The sequence below is a fragment of the Pediculus humanus genome, genomic scaffold, assembly GCF_000006295.1.
Source record: "Pediculus humanus corporis 1103172107574 genomic scaffold, whole genome shotgun sequence".
In the NCBI taxonomy this organism is placed as follows: domain Eukaryota; kingdom Metazoa; phylum Arthropoda; class Insecta; order Psocodea; family Pediculidae; genus Pediculus; species Pediculus humanus.
Genome location: NW_002987189.1, coordinates 711,945 through 732,932, shown reverse-complemented (window position 1 = coordinate 732,932; position 20,988 = coordinate 711,945). Strand labels below are relative to the sequence as shown.

Genomic DNA, 20,988 nt, shown 5'->3' with positions numbered 1-20,988 from the left:
CGTTTCGAACGTTCTAGAAACCTTCTCGACTTTTTGATAGGAGTTAAATAACACCATCGACACCATTTTTTTTTTTTTTTTTATTCCCATTCTTGCACCGGAAGTTCATTCATAATTTTTTTTTACAGGTTAAATTTATTTAAAAATTTTTTTTTTTTTGTTCGATTTAAATTTAAATTTAACCGACGGAATTAATTATTATTATTATTATTATTAAACGGTCGTAATTTAGTTTTTTAATTTTTAATTTTAATTTTTTGTCGTTGTAAATTGAAATTTTTTTTTTTTTTTTAAATTTACTTAATAACTTATTTATGATGATGATGATGATATTATTATTATTATTATTATTTAATTAAAATAAAACGTGTGTATTGTACCTGAAAGGCAGTGTTTGCGAGTTGGATACCTGAAATAACGGAGCTGGCGGCAAATCGCAGCAAATATGGTGGACAGTATCATCGTGAACGCAAGAGGTACCAACCATAGAGTAAAATAATACAAAAAAAAAAAAAAAATTTTTTTTTTTTTTTTTTTTTTTTTTAAATTAATAATAATGATGAGCAACCCCATTTTATTTATTTTTTATTTATTTTTTTTATTTATTTTTTTATTTATTTTTATTTATTTACTTTATGATTTTTTTTTTTTTTTTTTTACATAGAGTATACATAATAATAATAATTTTTTTAAAATTTTGCTTCTTTACCTTAAAAAAAAAAAGAAAAAAAAATGAAAAATTTGACGGATGAATTTCTTTTTTTTTTTTTTTTTTTATGTTGGCAAAAGTAATGAAAAAGTTTTGGCAGGTTTTATCATTATTATTATTATTATTATTATTATTATTATTATTATTATTATTATTATTTTATTTAAATCTTTAAAAATTTTTTTTATTATAAAAAAAGAAATTTTCCGACGGTTATTTTGATAGGTTATGATAAGATGCAAATGTTTTTGCTAAATAAACAAACTGGGGGGGGAGGGAAAGGTTTGAATTCCGCGTTTTCCGGTTATTATTTTTATAAAGGGAACAAACACATTCGGGGGGGGGGGGGGAGGCGAGGAGGCGGGGAGTCGTGCATTTTAATAATTTAAAGAAAAAGGGGAAAATTTTAAAAATTTAACTTTTTTTTCCGAATAGCATTCGATGAACTCGATTCGAATTTAAAACGTGGGAGCAAAATGTTGCAGCGAGAGTGAGGAGTTTCGAAATTGTTTTTTTTTTTTTTTGCATTTTAAAACAAAAATTTTTTCGTGTCAATAGAATGAGAAAAAAAAAGAAAAAAATTGTACGAGAACGTTTTCACAACAACAGTTGGCAAAATATTTTTAAAACAAGTCAAACAAAATAGAAATAAAAATCGATGGATGTATATGGGTTTTCCCCATTTTCTTTTTGCTCCCACAAAAACATTTCGAAAAATTATTATTATTATTATTATTTAATTTATCATTTAATTTGGCTTTGAAACAAATTTATTATTATTATTATTTGAAAATTATATATTTTTACTCCTACAACGAAAATTATTTGAGTGAAAAACACAAGGCACACGGGGGTAAGCGAGGGGAAGGGGAAGAGGAGGGGGATGGGGGGTTGGAATTTTCTTTGATTTATTTAAATGTTTAAAGAAACAGGTGGAAATGATTTTTTTTTTTTTTTTTCAATGTTTCACTCACTGACAGGTGCAAAAGATTTTGTTAGAATAAAAAGAAGCAATTTTCTTCTCTCGAAACGACGATATTTACGAATTTCGTGTGAGAAAGAGAGAGAGGGGGGGAACAGGAAAATTGGCTCATTCTTTAAATGATGACGTAACAAAACACGGTTGGTAGTTTTCGCGTTATGCTATGACGTCAAATGAATCATTAATAATGACGTTTAAAAATTATATATATATATAAAATTCCGTTGGCGGCGGTCACACGCATTTATTCCTACGCATTTTTTTTTTTTTTTGTGTGTGTGTGACGTTGCAAATTTCTTTTTTCTTTTTGTCGTGAAATATGAAAATCAATTATTTATTTATTAAATGAAAATGTCCACGTGGAACGTGACCTCTCTCTCTCTCTCTCTCTCTCTCTCTCTCTCTCTCTCTCTCTCTCTCTCTCTCTCTCTCTCTCTCTTTATTTTAATTTTTTTTTTGTATAAATTGGGTCAACTGTTGCTTTTAAGAGGGGGGTTTTCCCGTGTACCATATCCGGGTATTTAAAACTCGAAACAATTTTTCTTTTGCCACTTTTTTCGTTTGTTTGTTTGTTTGTTTGTGTCTTCTGTTTAGCAGAAGACAATATATATATGTAAACAATTCATCCGTCAAATTTGTAAAAAAAACAAAAACTAATAATTTAGTTATCACGTTGGTGATTTGATTAACCGAATACCATCCAAAAAAAAAATTAATAATAATTATTTATTTATTTATTTATTTTATTTTTATTTATTTTTTTTTTTGGTTGGTAACAACAACAACAACAACAAAAACAACAACAGAAACAAAAATTTTGTTTATAACCGGAAACATTTATTTATTTAATTTTCATCTACCAGCAAAGCCAATGCCTTTTCTTCAGTGCATACTTAAATATATATATATATGTATGTTTATTATTTATCCGTTTTCATACATACATATATATGTATATGTATACATAAATAGATTTATTAATTTATTTTTTTTTTTGTAATTAGTTGATTAATAATTTTTTTTGATAAGTAATAAGTAATAATAAGAAAACGTGGTTGTGTTATGTGAAAGTTTGATAATGAAAAAATTTTAAATTATATATATATATATTTTAATAATATATATATGTATATGTTGGCATGCCTGAAAGCTCGCGTAGAAATCATGCTATGAATATTATGATGTAGCAGCACTTTATCTAATTTTATTTTTAATTTTAATTTTAATTTAATTTTAATTTAATTTTAATTTAATTTTTTTCCTCCATGTGTATTTTATAATTTATTTGAAAAAAAAAAAACAAATCACTTGAGCAAATTCACTTATTATTATTATTATTGTTACTTACTTGTTATTGGTTATGCTTCAAAAAAACAATTTTTTTCCGAGCTTATTTATTTATTATTATTATTATTTTTTTATATATTTAGTTTTTTTTTTTTTTTTAAAACAAAATTTCGGTGATTTGGTTGGGATAAGCTGACTTTTAACTAATTAATTAATTAATTTAATTAATTAAATTAATTTATTAATTAAAACGGATTTTGACATCTCGTCGACCAATTTAAAAAAAAAATTATTTGTTTTTTTATATATATATATATATCGATACTATCCATGTATGATGTTATTATTTATGTTTTCCACGTGTTTTTATTTTGTTTCGAGTCCATAATAATGTTACGTACGCACACACACGCACAAACACACACATATATAAATTTTTTTTTGTTTTGTTTTCTTTCTCTCTCTCTCTCTCTCTACTTTTGACATACGTACTACGACATTAAATTTCTTTGAAAAACGACACTCACACATACACACGCACAAACACGTACACGCACACGTGTAAAAAAAAAGATAAGAGACCTAAAACATAATAATTTTTATATTAAAAAAAAATTCGCAATCCACTTCCGGTATTTCGATTATAATTATTATTACCCTTTATTATTATTATTATTTTCTTCGTAACGTCGTCAATCAAGTGAGAATATTTTATTTTATTTATTTATTATGTATATGTTTCCCCCCCTTTTTTTTTATTTATTTATTTTTTGTTTTGTTATTATTATTTTATTATTATTTTAAATGTTTGAGGAAAATCCATTATTGAAACACTAAAGAAACATTGGCTAGTTGGTAGATGATGTATGAAACGCCGTACGCATGCACGTGTATATATGCATACACACGCACAATATACGTATGTATACACGTGTGTACGTACGCGCGTTTTTTTTATTATTTTATTATTATTATTATTAACAAAACGGTAGCAAGCAAGCAAGCAAATGGTGTCTACCACCACTACTACTACTACTTCATTTTTTTTTTTTTTTTTCGTTTTTTATTTTTTATTTTTATTATTTATTAATATTATTATTATGATTATCAAAAGGGTTGCTACCTCTTTACAGTTATGACGACTAATAATATTCGTTTATTAAACCGCAAATGGAACGTTAATAATGATTTTTAATAATTTTATTAATTAATTAATTATTATTATTATTAATAATTTTTTTTTTTTTAAATGCTGCCTTTGACTATTTATTTATATATAATTTTTTTTGCTAAAGCCAGCGTTTCTGTGTGTTTCTTTTTTGGATTTTTTTTTATTTTTTTTATTTTGGTATTCCTGCCTTTTTTTTCTTACTTTATTATTATTATTATTATTAAACGGTTTTGAGTTTGATATTGGAAAAAAAAAATATAATAATAATAATAATAAAGGCAGACGATGATGATTGATTTTTTTTTCTAATTAATTAAATCTATTTATTTATTTATCATTACGTTTTGTTTATTTAACGGGGGGGGAGGGAGGGAGGGCGGAAACGAACTCGGGAATAGTATCGTGTTATCATTATTATTATTATTATTTAATTAAATAATCGAATTTTTTTTCAATGAATATAAGATAATCGTGATTGATTGATTACGTACGTTTTTTAAAAGTGGCAGTAGATAAAAGGATTTAATATATATTAAAAAAAAAAAAAAAAGAAAAAGATTAATAATGGAAAATCACGTGACCGTAGGGTTCCAGTAGGTTTACAGTGAGAGGTAGGGGGGCGGGGAAAAAAAGGATATTGTATAGGAAAATGAGAGGAAATTATTATTCTGTCTATCTGTCTTATGTTTAAATTAAATTTATTAAATTATTCGATGACGTCACAAAGGCGTGAAAATCATCACGTTTTCTTTTATTTATTTATAAATTGACATGGACGTAAATTAGTAAAATAAAAAAAAAATCAATCATCTTATGTTTAAACGGTATTATAAGGAAGAAAAAAAAAGGCGGGAAAAATAATTTTTTGAATTTTTTTTGTTTTTGTTTTTTTTTTTTTCCACTCTCCCCATTTTATTCATATTCATAACTATTATTATTATTATTATTATTTATTCCGTCGAAAGTTTTTCTTTCTTTCTTTTTGTTTTTGTTTTTTTGTTTGTTTTGTTTGTTTGTTTTTTTTTTTTTTTTTTTTTTTTTTTGGTTTTTTTTTGACTGATTTGAGTGTGTCTCTTTGTCTGTCCTTCTATATGTCATCGGTACCAATCACCGTCACACACACACAATAGGCAATATTCGCCAGTTGTATTCCTGAGATAATTGATTTGATTGGCACGCGTCCTAAATATGGTGGCACTTTGAAGAATGAACGCGGACGAAGGTGAGAGATCAATTTTACAAAAAAAAAAAAAAAAAATTGAAAAAAAAAAAAAAAATGAAAAATGGTGTTTAGATGTTTTCTATCTATCTTTCTTTCTTTATTTCTTTTTCTATTTTTTTTTCTATTTTTTTTTTTCTTTGTCGTTTTGGCTTTTTCTTTTTCTTTCTTTTTCATTCGATTTTCTTTTTTTTTTTTTTTTTTACTTTTTATCCCTCCTGATTTTTCTCTACACATCTCTCTCTCTCTCTCTCTCTCTTTATACATGTATGCTTTGTTATTTTTTTTTTCTAAAACATTGATTTCTACTCCCTCTCTCTCTCTCTCTCTCTCTCTCTCTCTCTTTCCAATTCAATTTTTTAATGTTGCCGTTTATTATCATTATTATTATCCAAATTGTGCAAGCATTTCCGTTACATAATAAGGACAGACGGACACTATTTTTTTATTTGGCAATAATTTACAATAATAATAATAATTTTTTTCTGTTTTGATAATTACGAGTGCAACGACGAAAACAAAGTCAAAAAAAAAAAAAATCGTTTGTTTATTGTTTTTTTTATTTTACCTTTGTTTGTTTTCGTCGTTGTTGTCGTTGTCGTCATCGCGTTTGTCGTTATTATTCAAAAAGGGTCAGAATTAATCCAACCAATAAGAAAAAAAAAAAAAAAAAAATTTTTTTTTTTTGTTTTTTTTTTTTTTTTTTTTTTTGCACACAATTCACATTAACGAAATAAATGATGATGATGATGATGATGATGATGATGATGCATTTGTAGTTAATAATAATTATTTATTTATTTAGAAAAATTAATAATAATAATAACAACAATCATACGATTTTTTTTTGTTAAAAAGGCAAATTTGAACTATATACGTATATACATAAATTGTTCATGCTTTGCACGTGATAGAAAAAAAAAAAAAAAAAAAAAAATTTAACAATAAGTAGTTTAAAGGATAGAACCTTAATTTCCTTAACCTTGCCCTGCATATAATGTTAATTTGTATAATAATTATTTATAAATAGTCACGAAATGTTTTTTTTTTTTTTTGTTTTTCAATGTAAATCAAAACGTTCGCCGTGTGCTATAACATGTCCGTGTTTGTTTGTTTGTTTGTTTGTTTTTCACGTGGGGTTTTTCCTTCTCGAAATTGTTTTATTTTTTTTCGTTCGGTAAATTTAAATTTAAATATTTTCGCGCCAAAAAAAAAAAATTCGGGAAAATTGAAGCGGGAGTGCGGAGAGCGGTAATAAAACTTTCTAGAAAATTCGTTTGAATTATTTAATGTTCGGGAATTGTTTTTCATAGACAAACACCCGCATTCACGCACGTAATAACCGTGACGTCACATCAATCAAAAAAAACGCAATGAGTTTGTTAAAAGGCAATTAAACGTGGCGACGAATACGGTTTTTTGGTAATGACAATGTTTAGAGAGGACAGCGGGACAAACAAACGTACAAACGGTGAAATTTTCGTTTCAATTTTTCTTTTAAACGTCATTACATTACGAAAAACGATCGAGTATCGAAAATCGATATAATGAACGACGATATCTCGATTTAATTTAGGTCGATTTAAATGTTAAAAAAAAAAAAAAAAAAAAAAAAAAAACACCATGAATGGAATAACAAACAAACAAAAAATAAATAAATGTTACGAAACAAACTACCAAAAAAAAAAAAAAAAAAAATTAAATTAATGTTTTTAATCCGTTATTCGTGTCAATAGAAAAAAAAAAAAAAATCGAATTTTAATAATAAATTGTTCGTCACTTTATTTTTTTGAACGTAATTTTTTATTATACGTGACGTACAATTTAAAATTTTCTCTCTCTCTCTCTCTCTTTTCTATCGCCACGTTAAATTTGAAAATAAATGTTTTTGTACGCGAAACGAACCTTTTTATTTAATAAAACTAAGAGAAAAAAAAAAAAAAAAAGATTTTCGACAAAATTTTCCGAGAAAGATGAGAAAGACGGGGAAGGAGAAGAAAAAAGAGAGAGAGAGAGAGAGAAAAAATTGTTTTATTTTGTCGTGGAATTAACGTTTAATTTTAATTAATTAATTTATTTATTACCGTCAGGCACATCGTCGTGTGCGGTCACATAACATATGAATCCGTGTCGCATTTTCTCAAGGATTTTCTTCACGAAGATAGAGAAGACGTTGACGTGGAAGTAGTCTTTTTACACAGGTAAAATAATTCATTTTTTTTTTCAATGTGTATTCTATCTCTCGTGAGTGCGTGGGTCGTAAAACAAGCCAATTTATTATTATTATTATTTTTGAAATTCGATTGAGAAAAATTTTTTAAATCGACATGGGGCACTTGTTTTTTTTTTTTTTTTTTTCGGGTCAACCACGAACCGTTGACGATTAATTAACCTTCTCTCTCTCTCTCTCTCACAACGTTTCTTTTCCAAACCTGTTATTATAAAACGATTTAAAATGGCGGTCCAAACGAAACGAAAAAAAAAAAATTTTTTTTAAACTCCATCCGCGCATGAACATATTTTCACATTATCGACGTTAGGCATTGATATTAATAATAATAATAATAATAATAATAAGCAGAAGAAAAAAATATTTTTTTAGACTTCACGTTCTACGACGCAAAATAATAATAATAATAATAAAATAAATTTTTTTTCTCTCTCTCTCTCTCTCTCTCAACTGGCTTTGGGGGTGTCTTTTATACGAAATTGGGTCAAGCAACGATCGATACTCCTTTCGGTCGGAAAATTAATGTTATTGTTTTTTTTTTTTTTCCTCCTCCATTTTTTTCTTTTTTTTTTTTTTTTTTTCCTACGAATCGTTTTGATAATAATAATAATAATAATCGTTTCCATGGCAAATAACCTTATTCGGGTACACACAATCACTCTCCCTGTGTTGTCACAAAACAACGAAAACGACGATCGGTGGTGATCTTTTTTACAAAAAAAATATCGATTTTAGTTTTGTTATGAACGAAAAAAAATATTAATAATAATGATAAAACGGGGGGAGGGGAAGGGAAAGGGAGAGGAAATGTTTTCGAAAACGATTCGTTTAAAACATTAATGATAATAATAATTATAATAAGATGAACAAGAGGGAAAGGGAAGGGAATTTTGTCGTCGACATTAAAATTTTATTTTAAGAGAGAGAAAGTTGTCGGAGTTTTGCTAAAGGGGTTAATTTTATTATTATTATTATTATTATTATTATTATTAATCTGATAGCGAGAGTTAAAAAGAGAGGTAATTATCCATTTTTTAAAGAGAGAGAGAGAGAGAGAGAGAGAGATTGTCGAACATTAGATATTAAACACTCCGCCTTTGTCATTTGAAAATTGTCACGCCACTTGGTCATCAATCTTTTAATGGCTAACATCATTAAATAAATTTCCCTCGTTCAAAAAACATAATAATAATAATAATAATAATAATCATTTTCAAAAGGAAGAGGAGGAGGAGTTGGGGGGAGCGAGGGGCGGGAAAGGGAGAGGGGGGAAGGAAAAAAAGGGTAGGGGACACAAAATTTCGTCATCAATTTTATATGTGATATCGAAAACGGAAAATATAGTGAAAGTTTAAACGATATTTTAGGAAAGAACCCGATTTGGAGCTGGAAGGTTTACTCAAGAGGCACTACACAACAGTCGAGTTCTTTCAGGGTACCATGATGAATGCGGTTGACCTTGAGAGAGTCAAGGTAACCCTTTAAAAATCTTTTGCACCCCCGTTTTAGACGTAGATGATAGAATAAACGGCACGGTCACTTTTTTTTTTTTTTTTTTTTTTTTTTTTTGCTTTCGTTCAAAGCACGAAACATTCAAATCATTATTATTATTATTATTATTGATTTTAATGTGTAATAACCTGAGTAGTGACCGGATATAGTTTTTTTTTAGTTTTTATTTATTTATTTATTTAAAATGGTGGTGCAAGATTTTCGAGTTACCCGTTTTATTACACCCCTCCTTCTGTTTATTTACATTGATTGTTTAAACAAAAAAAAAAAAAAAAAAAAAAATTTGTTGCTATTTTTCACTACTTATTATTATTATTATTATTTGTTTTATAGATTATTAGAAAAAGTAGTTGGTTTACACTTATCTTATGTATTCATTTATTTATTTATATTTTTACTTTTTTGTTACAACGCGAAAGCAAACATATTTGTTATTATTATTATTATTATTATCGTCACTCTCGTTTTTTTATTTTAAAAAAATTTCAATATGGCAACTTTTCGAATCAGATGTTTTCGAAACTTTTTTTTTTATTATTTTGTTCTATCGATAATAATATTTTTCTTTTTATCATATATACCCTCATTCGAAATCGTCTGCTTTATTGCACTATTATTATTATCAATTCGCTTTGACGATGGGGGGGGGGGGGAAATTTGGTTTTTTTACTCTATTCAAGTCGAACAGTACAAAATTCATTCATTCCGGGTTTCGCATTCGATTTCATCGTAACAAATGTTCAAATATTATTGATGGTGGGGGTGGTGATGGTGGTGCGATGGTGGTGGTGGTGGTGATAATGGTGGTGCTATCGATGGATGAACGTTTGGTCCGTTTTTCAAAAAAAAAAGGAATTTCTTTGAATTTAATTTTTTTTATTCGAGAAAATCCACTTGGAATTATTATTTTTCAATTCATTGAATTTTGGCACGGATTCCGGTGGTGTGTTTGTCCTTCCTCTCCCTCCCCACAATGACCGGAATCATTTCTCCCTTTTTTTATTATTCACATCCCGACAATTATTATTATTATTGCTATTTTCCACCTCTTGATCTTTGGTATTTTATTTATTTATGCGTGCAAACACGCACGCACACACACGTTTTGAACTTGATTGTTTTTATTTTTTCGGTTAAAGTTCGAAATTATTCGAAATTTTTTTACAAATTGATTTTATTATTATTATTATTATTATTATTATTATTATTATTATTATTATTATTATTTGATGATGACGTTTTCGTACGTCAAAACATTTGACGTGAAACACGAATAATAATAATAATGATAATATTTCAAAAAGATTTTTGATTAAAAAATAATATTACGGGGATTTATTTATTTTACATAACCTTTTTCATTTGATTAATGTTTGCGTTTGTTTGCGCGTTTGTTTCCGTTTGTATGTTTGTTATCGATTACGTATTTCTTTATTAGGATTTATTCAATTGGGAATTACAAACTCGTAAAAAAAAAAACAAACAATAAGGAAAAAAGGGAAAAATGTCAAAATGAAATTGATTTAATTATTGGATTTTTATTTTTTTATTTTTGAAAAAATATATTTATTTATTTTATTTTAAATTTATCGCGGCGTCCGTTTGACGTCGGGATCACGCAAAAACGTGACCTTTTCTTTTCTTTTTCTTACCCGTAAGATTTTTTTAAAACTCGAAAAATTTATTTTTCATCAAACCGGACACAAATACGTTTGCTTTCGTTTTTTTTTATATAGCACATTATTTCGGAAACTTGTACGCTTTTACTCTGTAACGAAAATTTTATTATTATTATTATTATTTGGTGGTATAAGCGTACAAACGAGTTTCCGTTCCGTAGTTTATTTTTTAGAATTATTAGTTAGAAATTGTAAAATTCAGGAAACCTCCCGATTTGGAGCTGGAAGGTCTCTTCAAGCGACACTTCACAACCGTCGAGTTTTTTCAAGGTTCGATTATGAACCCGATCGACTTGCAGAGGGTCAAGGTAAAAGAAAAACATTTCCTCTTTTTCTTTATTATTTTTTATTTTTTTTCCATTTCCGGTTTTCCATTTCCGGTTTTCCTTTTCCGTTTTTCTCATCCCTACAGTCGTCGTGATATTTTCCAAACGTTCGAAATTCGTAATTACACAAATAGGAGGAAACTTCTCGAAATTTTTTTTTCTCCCTCTCGCTCTCTCTCTTGTCGTGAATTGCCATTCAAAATGGCGGTTTTTTATTTTCACGTTCTATGACACGTGTAATCGATGACGATTTTCCATTGTGTGAAAATTTTAGAAAATGATAGGACATTCATTAATTTTTAATTAAATATGGCGTCGAAGAGAAAAAAAAAAAAATTTTTTCCTCCATTTTTCTCGCACATTCTCGTTTTTGTTAAATTCTCAAAAAATTTTTTTTCAAATATTTACACGTGTACAAACGAAAACCGTTCAAATACACGTGTGTGTGTATTTCCTTAAAAATTTTCATACCAATTTTCCGTTATTTTCCGTTCGAAACGTACCTGGAACTTAATTTAAAAAAAAAAAAAAAAAAACTAGGGTGAGTAACAACACCAACAACAACAACAACCGATTCCTTCCTTATCATTATTATTATTATTATTATTATTATTATTATTATTATTATTATTATTAGTTTTTACAACCGTTTGTTTTCCGAAAAAAAAAATTGTTTATACGTTCGGTGAGTTACGTAGAACCTTTTTTTTTTTTTTAACTTTCCCCCCGCTATGTACAAACGCAATCAATCACACGTTGCATGAAGAAAATTTTTATTTATTTATTTCTAATTGCACGTTTTTGTTTGTTTGTTTGTTTGTTTATTGTTTAAACAAATAAAAAATTAATAACAATTACGAAATTTTTTTTTGTCATTGTCAATAATTAAATTTAATGTTCGAAATCAATGAAGGATTATAATAATTATAAAATATTATTTACGATTTTGTAATATTTAAATAATAATAATAATGAATTTTTTAGATCGATGGATCGATTGATTGATTGATTGATTATTATTAAAAATGATTTTCAGGTTCACGAAGCCGATGCTTGTCTCGTGTTAGCTAACAAATACTGTCAGGATCCGGATGCGGAAGATGCTGCCAACATAATGAGAGTTATTTCTATAAAAAATTATTCGGATGATATAAGAGTTATAATTCAACTCATGCAGTATCATAACAAGGTAATTATTATTATTATCATCATCATCATTATTATCATTATCAGGAACGTTAATAATAAAAAAAAAAAATTTTAATTAAATTTTCTCTCTTACCCGTTCCGTTTCCCCCTTTTCGTTTTTATATGTTTGTTTTGGGACGAATGAAATATAAATAAATAATAATGATAGTAATAATAATAATAAAAAAAAAAAAAAAAAAGTTTTTAATTATCTGAGGATCCCACTCGGGTTTTCTCCCCCCGCTTTGCCCCCGCCCCCGGCCCCTCCCCAATAAATTATGTATGAGAGTTAGAAATTAAACTTTTTTTCTTTTCCGCCGCCGCCATTTTCGGCCACTCGTGTTTCTTTTTTTTTTCTTTTTGTCAGCATAGAAAAATAACCGACGGTTGCGATAAGAACGTTTATTATCATTATTATTATCATTATTTATTCTGCTGACACGATAATTTTTGTATTTAATTAAATTCTTGAACGTTTTATTTTCTTTCTTATTTTTTTGCCCTCTCCACGTCTTTGAAACTTGAAAAGAAAGAAAAAAAAATATCATCATTATCATTATTATTATTATTATTATTATTATTTTACAGGCTTATTTGCTCAACATTCCTTCCTGGAACTGGAAACAAGGAGACGACGTCATTTGTTTAGCCGAACTCAAGCTGGGATTTATTGCTCAAAGTTGTCTTGCCCCGGGATTTTCGACAATGATGGCTAATCTATTTGCCATGAGGTCTTTCAAAACGGTGAGTCACGATTTCTATCTCTTTTACCAGGTTCGATATATATATTCGAACGCGAAATTTTCCTTTGCGACTGAAAGATGATAATAATGATGATTTTACACTCCTCCCCTCCCGCCCTCCCTCCCCCATAGATGAAAAAAACAAAACTAGACGATAGGAAACAACCGTTAAAACGATAATAATCCGAAAGAGAGAGAGAGAGAGAGAGAGAAAAGGGATGTTAATAAAATATGTTTTGCAGCTCGTACCCACTCAGGTCTGTGCCATGATGGCTTGGCAGAACGATTACCTACGTGGAACTGGTATGGAAATGTACACTGAAACACTTAGTCCTACATTTTGTGGGATGCCGTTCGCACTGGCGACGGAGTAAGTCGAAAAACGTCGTACGTGTGTTGAATGAATTTCGGGGGGTAAACAATTTAACGGTTGTTTTCTTCCGATTCATGCAACCAACAAAATTTCTATATATACATGTGTATATAACTCATAAATATATATGTACATATATATGCATACGCGATATTAAGAAAAAGAAGCTTGTTGTTGTCGCATATATATAATACTATTGGGGGGGAAAAAAAAAGAAAAAGTGCAAAAAGTGCCAACACAAACGGTTATGCAAACAATCACGAAAAGGGTGGTTCTATCGCTACATTGGTGTTGTTCTTCTTCGTTTCCTTCCGCCGCACCTTCTCTAACGAATGAGAAGATGCGGAAGCATAAGCACACATGGGGAGGATTGTTTTTTTTTTATTTATTTATTTATTTATTACACAATGTATATTTCTTATACATATAAATCCGCCATTGCTTTTTGTTTTTGTTACCGGGTACCGCCGCCTTATTTGTGTTTTGTATAAAAATAATTATGTGCCAATTGCTTCTTTCTGTTGTGAAAAAAAAAAAAAAACTATCCGAAGGTTTTCTCAAAATGAAAAAAAATAAATCGATGAATGAAATTTCGTGCAATCGGTATGTGAAGTAACGGATGAAATTTTCCCACCCCCTCTCACCCCCCTTACTCACCCCCACCCGGAGGCATTCCAGTCAAAAAAAAATTAATGATGATGATGATGATTATTTTGAAATAATTTGTTTAACGGCGGTTGTTTCGGACTGATTTCAGTCTCCGGACACTCAAGCGTGGCAGAATGATTACCTACAAGGTACAGGGTGCGAAATGTACACTGAAACATTATCTCCATCTTTCACGGGGATGACTTTTCCTCAGGCGAGCGAGTAAGTCAACTCAAAAAAAAAAAAAACCACCCCAACGTCACCCCCATTTTATATCCCGTTTTTTTTTAGTAGTAATACTGGTACTGGTAGTAGTAGTACTGGTAGTAGTACTGGTAGTAGTATTGGTAGCAGTGGTAGTAGTATTGGTAGCAGTAGTAGCCGTAGAAAGATTTTATATTGTTTTGATTATTTATTTGTTGGTTGGTTGTTTTTCACAAAACAAAACAGACGCCATTTTTTTTTTTTTTTTTTGATGTTCTTTTCAATCGTTCCCCACTCCCACCCCATCTCTCCCCTTGTTTGTTTTTATCCCGAATCTTCACTAATAGTTCGTAATAAAAGAAGTAGACAATACAAAAGTAGATTTAGTAGATTTCAAAGATGGATTAATATAGCATGGCATTATTAGATTTTGATCGAAAACCTCAGGTAGAAGGTACCCGACCACGTGATTATTATTTGCGCAAATTTTTTTTTCTAATGCTTAAACGCAAAATTTTAACGTTGTTTTGTTTTTGTCGTTGCTCTCGATTTCTATGAGTTTAACTAAATGATTTGCATGTGTTTGTATTTACGTTTGTCGTATGTTTGTTGGCAAAACTTTTTCGTCGCCTCGATTTTTCCTTTTTTTTTTTTTTTTTTTACCGCGGGGGGCGCAAAAGTTTTGTTTTTTTTTTTTGGAAAGAGCGCAAAATTTAATACGGAATTTTTTTCCACCTGCGATTTATTTTTTATTTATTACCATTATAGGTTGTGTTTCACCAAATTGAAACTTTTACTTCTGGCGATAGAGATAAAAGGAGAAGATGGAAACGATAGCAAAATATCGATAAATCCGCGGGGAGCAAAAATAAGCGCAAGCACTCAGGGGTTTTTTATTGCGCAATCCGCAGACGAAGTTAAAAGGTGAGGAAAAATCACAAAAATTCGAATTCTTAGAACTTTTAATAATTTTTATTCTCTCATTAATAATAATAATAATGATGATTTAATATCCGCCATTTTTCTTTTTTTTTCTTCCAGAGCTTGGTTCTACTGCAAAGCATGCCACGACGATATTAAAGATGAAACGCTAATAAAAAAATGCAAATGCAAAAACTGTGAGTATCATTTATTTTTTTATTTTTTGCCCCCCACTCCCCCCAACCCCCCACTTTTCCCCCACTCACTCGTAATTTTACGAATGAAATCATAATAATAATAATAATGATAATTTTTTTTAGTCTTGTAATTTGAAAACGTTGAAAGTTTTTTTTTTTTTTTTTTTTACACACGCGAAAACGGGAAAATTAATGATGATAATGATGATAATATTAAAGAGAGCAAAAAAATTATTATAATTAACGGTCCGAATGAAAGAAAAAATGCGACGTCAGAAACAAAAAAAAAAAAACTTTCAACGTGAAAAATCACGTGAACTGTATAGAAAAAGCAAAAGAAAAAAGAAAATTTTTTTTTTTTTTTTACGTTTCGTTTCGTTTCGTTTAAATTTGTTTTTTTTTTTCTTTTGCTACAGTTCATTGATTTCAATTACAAATAAATAATAATTTTAAAAAAAAAAAAAAAAAAAATTTTATAATGTACTTTTTGCTGTGGTAACGCTCGATTCTGTTCCTATGTTGCTCTACTGCAGTCTGCCAGTTGACTCAGCCAGGATGGAACCCTCTCGGTTTGTTTTCCTTTTCTTTCTTTCTTTCTATCTTTCTATCTTTTCTCTCTTTCCGCTTAGCTCTCCTTTTTTATTTATTTATTTATTATTATTATTATTTTTTTTTTTTAACATAAAAAACGATTTACATATATTTTATTTTATTATTTAAAAGCAAATTTTATTATTATTATTTTTTTTTTTTTAAAGGAATGATTTTACAAACACACACAAATTTATTTATTTAATTATTATTATTATTATTATTATTATTACAATTATTACGTCATCTGATGAATAAGATGAAATTAATTAATTATTATTTTTTTGCATATTGTATAAAATACATTGAGAAAATCCGCCTTTTCCGCCGCCTTTTCATCTTACAAAGCCTGATTTTTATTTTCTCTCTCTCTCTCTCTCACACACACTCTCACATTCAAAATGGAAAATTATTATTATTATTATTATTACGTATTACGTATTGCGATGGTTATTATTATTATTTTCCATTTTGAATTTTTTTTTTTTTAAACATATATGCCTACCGAAAAAAATTGAGACAACAGAATGTTTTATTTATTTAAATTATTATTATTATTTTTTTTTTGTCTGTCTGTCTGTCTATCACCGAACGTGCTGTTGTGTTATTTTCAATCATGCTTTTACTTTATTTTTACCGCCGGTTCACATTTCATATCATTATTATTATTTATATTGTTACAATTGGCTTATTACGTATTATGACGTCACTATGATATGTACATACATATATATTATTATCACGCGGCGGTGGCGATGATGAAAAAAAAAAAAATTACCGCGAATATCACCGTCACCACCATCGTCACAACCGCCATCGCCATCGCCGTCACAAAATAATACAATCACAATAAAATAGTGGCAAAAAAATCGTTCGATCGATCGTTCGTTCGATTATATTTATTATTAATTATTAATATCATTATTTTTTTATTTATTTATTATCATTTTAAATTTTTATTATTTATCATATTTTAATTTTTTTGATTAGGTTAAGTTTAATGAAACTATTAGGGTAATAATTAATTTTATTATTATTATTATTATTATTATTATTATTATTATTAATACTCACGAACCTTGAAATTATGCGACGACTTTAGTTTTTTTTTTTTTTTTTGGGGGGGGGGGGTCCCTCATTATTAATAATACTTAAATAAGAGAAAAGGGGGAAAGAAAAACACTTGAAATTTTTTTTAATTTTTTTAATTTTGGTCGCGGGAAAATAATAAGTAAAAAAAAACAATATTATTATTATTATTATTATTATTATTATTATTATTATTATTATTATTATTATTATTATTATTATCATTTAAATGCGGAAAATCAAACGGGGGGGGGGAATTTTTATTTTATTTTTTCTTTCTTATTTTTTAAAATTAAGCAAAATTAGTAGTTAATTAATTAATAAAAGGCCACACTACACACTATAAACATGGGTAGTTGTTATTATTAATATTATTATTATTATTATTATTATTATTATTATTATTTTTTACCCGCACTTTTTTTTTTTTGGAAAAGTAAATGAGTAATAAAAACCGAAAAATTAGGCACGTTTATATTTATTCACGCAGTTTTTTTTTTGTTCTTCTTCTCTTAATCATTATTATTATTATTATTATTAATATTATTATTTTTATTAATAATAATGATAATGATAATGATAATGATTATCATGAGAAAGAAATGACTGGTAGTGGTAGTTGTAAAATTAATTAGAATCGAAACGTCATTAATTAAATAATTAATTATTACGTAAATTAGAAAATTATTCCTGTATCTTGTAAGAAAAATTTTATTATTATTATTATTATTTTAAATCAATCAATCAATAAATCATTCAATAAGACAAAGAACGTTAAAAATTCATTCAAAAAAGACAATAAACAACAAACGTACAAACAAATAGTAATTGTTTTTTTTTTTTTTTTTTTTTTTTTTTTTACACGTAATCGTCATCGCGTATAGGAAAAATAAAAGAAAATTTTTTTTAAATAATAATAATAATAATAATAATAATAATAATAAATAATTAATAATAATAACAATTAATAATAATAATAATTAATAATAATAATAATAATAATTGTAACGCTAAAAATAAGGGAATAGGGAGTTTTTTTTTTTTTTTTTTTTTTTTTTGTTTAAACGTTTTGTTTTTGTTTTTTTTTTTTTTTCCGGTTGTTTGTTTGTTTGTTTGTCTTATTTTATATATATATATATATATTTTATCCGGCGGAATGTTTAAATTATTTTACAGATGTTGGAATGATGATCATGCAATCAGGGATGGTGCCAAAAGAAGCTGCGTTTGAGGGTAGGCCCCCCAATTTTTTCCCCCAATTTTCTTTTTAATTTTTTTTTTTTTTTAATTTCTTTTATTTAATTATTTAATTATTTCTTATGCAAATTTAAATTTGACAAAAAAAAAAAAGTATTTTATAATTAATTAGCACAAAATTATTTTCGTTAATGAATCGTTTGTTTTGCCTTGTTTATTATTATCATTATTATTATTATTATTATTCGCACGACACAAACAACGAGACACGTACGATAACGTAGCGTTTTAGGGAGATGTCGTTGTGTAATTTTAAGCCCCCGCCCCCCACTCCACACGCCCCCAACCTCACCACCCCTTCCCTCCTCCCACCCGAATCCGGAATGTTATGTTTATTATTATTATTATTATTATTGCGATCACCGTGACTCCCCGACCCATCCCGCCCCCTCAATCACAACAAACGATTCGTGACGAAATAGTTTTTCTTTTTGGCGCTAGTTTTCTTTTTTTCTTTTTTTTTTTTTTTTTTTTTTTTTTTTTGGCTAACAATTATGCAGTTAACTAAATTTTTTTTGCGTTGGTCTAACGGGAGGTTTATTTACGATAGCAAAAAAAATTTAAATCACTCTATTATTATTATTATTATTATTATTATTTATTTATTTTAAATTATGATTTGAACCCCCGAACCGAAGGGACTCACTCTCCGTTAACCGTTAGATCAATGTTTAATTAATGAGTGGTGTGATACACGCGTACAAATATAATAAGTGAATTGAACGGCAGCAAATGATAGTTTTGCGTTAAATAAAAAGGCCTTTATTATTATCATTATTATTCGAGCCGCTTTTGATATTTATATATAAGTAGTTAAGCGATTTTGTGTGTATATTTAGATGAGAAACACACCACACACAGCCTTTTTTTGTATTTGTTTTTTTTTTTTTTGGCACAATTCGAAGCAACCATTTTTTTTTTTTTTTTTGTAAAAATGTATTTAAGCGTGTGTGTATGTATGTATATGGATACGTACGTATTTGCTATCGTACATATCCATATATATATATATATATAAACATTCGTAATGAATTAATATTTGGCTTTTGCGCTTTTTAAAAGCTTCGCAATATAAAATAATGAAAATTTTTTACAGAGGGGAGGAAGGTGAAAAACAAATATTTTATTTATTATTATTATTATTATTTTTCTGTCGGAAATATCGTTTTTTTATTATTATTATTATTTGTTTTTTTTTTTTTTTTTTTTTTAAAACAATGACGACGATTGGATTCCCCAATTATTATTATTATTATCACAAAACACGTTACAAACGTATTGGGTAAAATTTCGGGAGTTTTTTCTTTCTCTCTCTCTCTGTCTTTCTCTCTTTCTCTCTCTCTCTGTCTCTTTCTTTTCCTCCTCTCGTTTCCATTTTTTTCCATAAAAATTCCAGAAAAAATTTTTTTCGTTGAATAATTTAAAAAGAAAAAAAATTTTTTTTTTTTTTTTTTTTTGTTGTGTGCGTTCGGACGCCATTTTGATCGTGATGAAATCAATAGCTTGATTATTATTATTATTAATTTTTTTTTTTTAATTTATTTCTTTTCTTTTTTTTTTCTTCTTCTTCTTCTTGTCTATATTTTATCCTACCGTGTCCCGTGTGTTATTAATAATTATAATAAAATATAGAAAATATAAAAGAAAATGGCGTGATTTAACCTTTTTTTGTTGTCTTGCGCAGTGGCGACGTTCAGGAAAGGAGTTCGCGCCATACAAATGGTCGGAAGGGCAAGTACGTACCCGCCCTTAAATGTTGTTGTCTGTTTAGATATTAATAATAATAATAATATAATTTTATTGTTCTTACGTTATACTTTTTCATATTAATTCGATAATATATAAGGTACTTAGCCATACTTAAATGTCGTTTAATTACTCTATGAAATTTTTCATTAAAAGTCAAATTCGAAACGAAAAATAATTTTTTTTTTTTAAGAAAGGGGGGACCGCATAATCATAGCGAGATTTAAAAATGATATACAAAAGAATATAAAAAGATTGTGTTTACTCGTAAGAAATAGATAGATGAAACGTTTTTTTTTAAAAATCAGATAAAAAAAATAATTTTGCAAGTGAGTTTTAGTTAGTTTTTTGTCAAATTTATTATTATTATTATTTACCGTATACACACATGTACACGTGTGATTTCTACGTGCATATTTTTTTCTCAATTACCGTTATTATTATTATTATCGATATTAGAAATAGAAAAGTTTAAATTTTTTTTTCTCTCTCTCTCGATTCCTTCTTCGATCGGGATATAAATTAATAAATAAATTTCGATTCATGCGTACACGCAAAATGTGTGTGTGCGTGCGCTCGCGAGTGTGTTTTTGTCTTGTTATTATTATTATTATTATTATTATTATTATTCTATTTTTTTTCTTTTTCTCTTTTTTTTTTTTTTTTTTTTTTTTTGATATACACAGCTTTATTAAGTGTGAAAAATAAATGTAAGTCGACCGAATGTTGTCGGTGTCGTCGAATTTTCTTCTCTCTCTCTCTTTTTCTCTCTATTTCTCTCTCTCTTTCTCTTCCCCCGATTTGAACTTTGACATTTCCGTTTGAAAAATTTAAATATTTTTTTAAAAATTATGTTCGATGTTGTTAATTCATACGAAAAAAAAATTTATTAATTTTTAATAAAAGGAGAAGTAAT

General features: G+C 27.6%; 1 protein-coding gene across 1 annotated transcript in view; it reads left to right on the top strand.

The window, feature by feature from the left end:
• Phum_PHUM221720 (calcium-activated potassium channel alpha subunit, putative) overlaps positions 1-20,988 on the top strand; it is a gene marked incomplete at both ends in the record, with an annotated part of 42,736 nt that overhangs the window by 13,442 nt on the left and 8,306 nt on the right. The window contains 7 exons of the mRNA XM_002425781.1: positions 7,459-7,569; positions 10,992-11,097; positions 12,152-12,304; positions 12,892-13,047; positions 14,177-14,289; positions 15,040-15,195; positions 15,313-15,389. Of these exons, the coding sequence (XP_002425826.1) occupies positions 7,459-7,569; positions 10,992-11,097; positions 12,152-12,304; positions 12,892-13,047; positions 14,177-14,289; positions 15,040-15,195; positions 15,313-15,389 (872 nt within the window). The remainder of the gene's footprint in view (positions 1-7,458; positions 7,570-10,991; positions 11,098-12,151; positions 12,305-12,891; positions 13,048-14,176; positions 14,290-15,039; positions 15,196-15,312; positions 15,390-20,988) is intronic.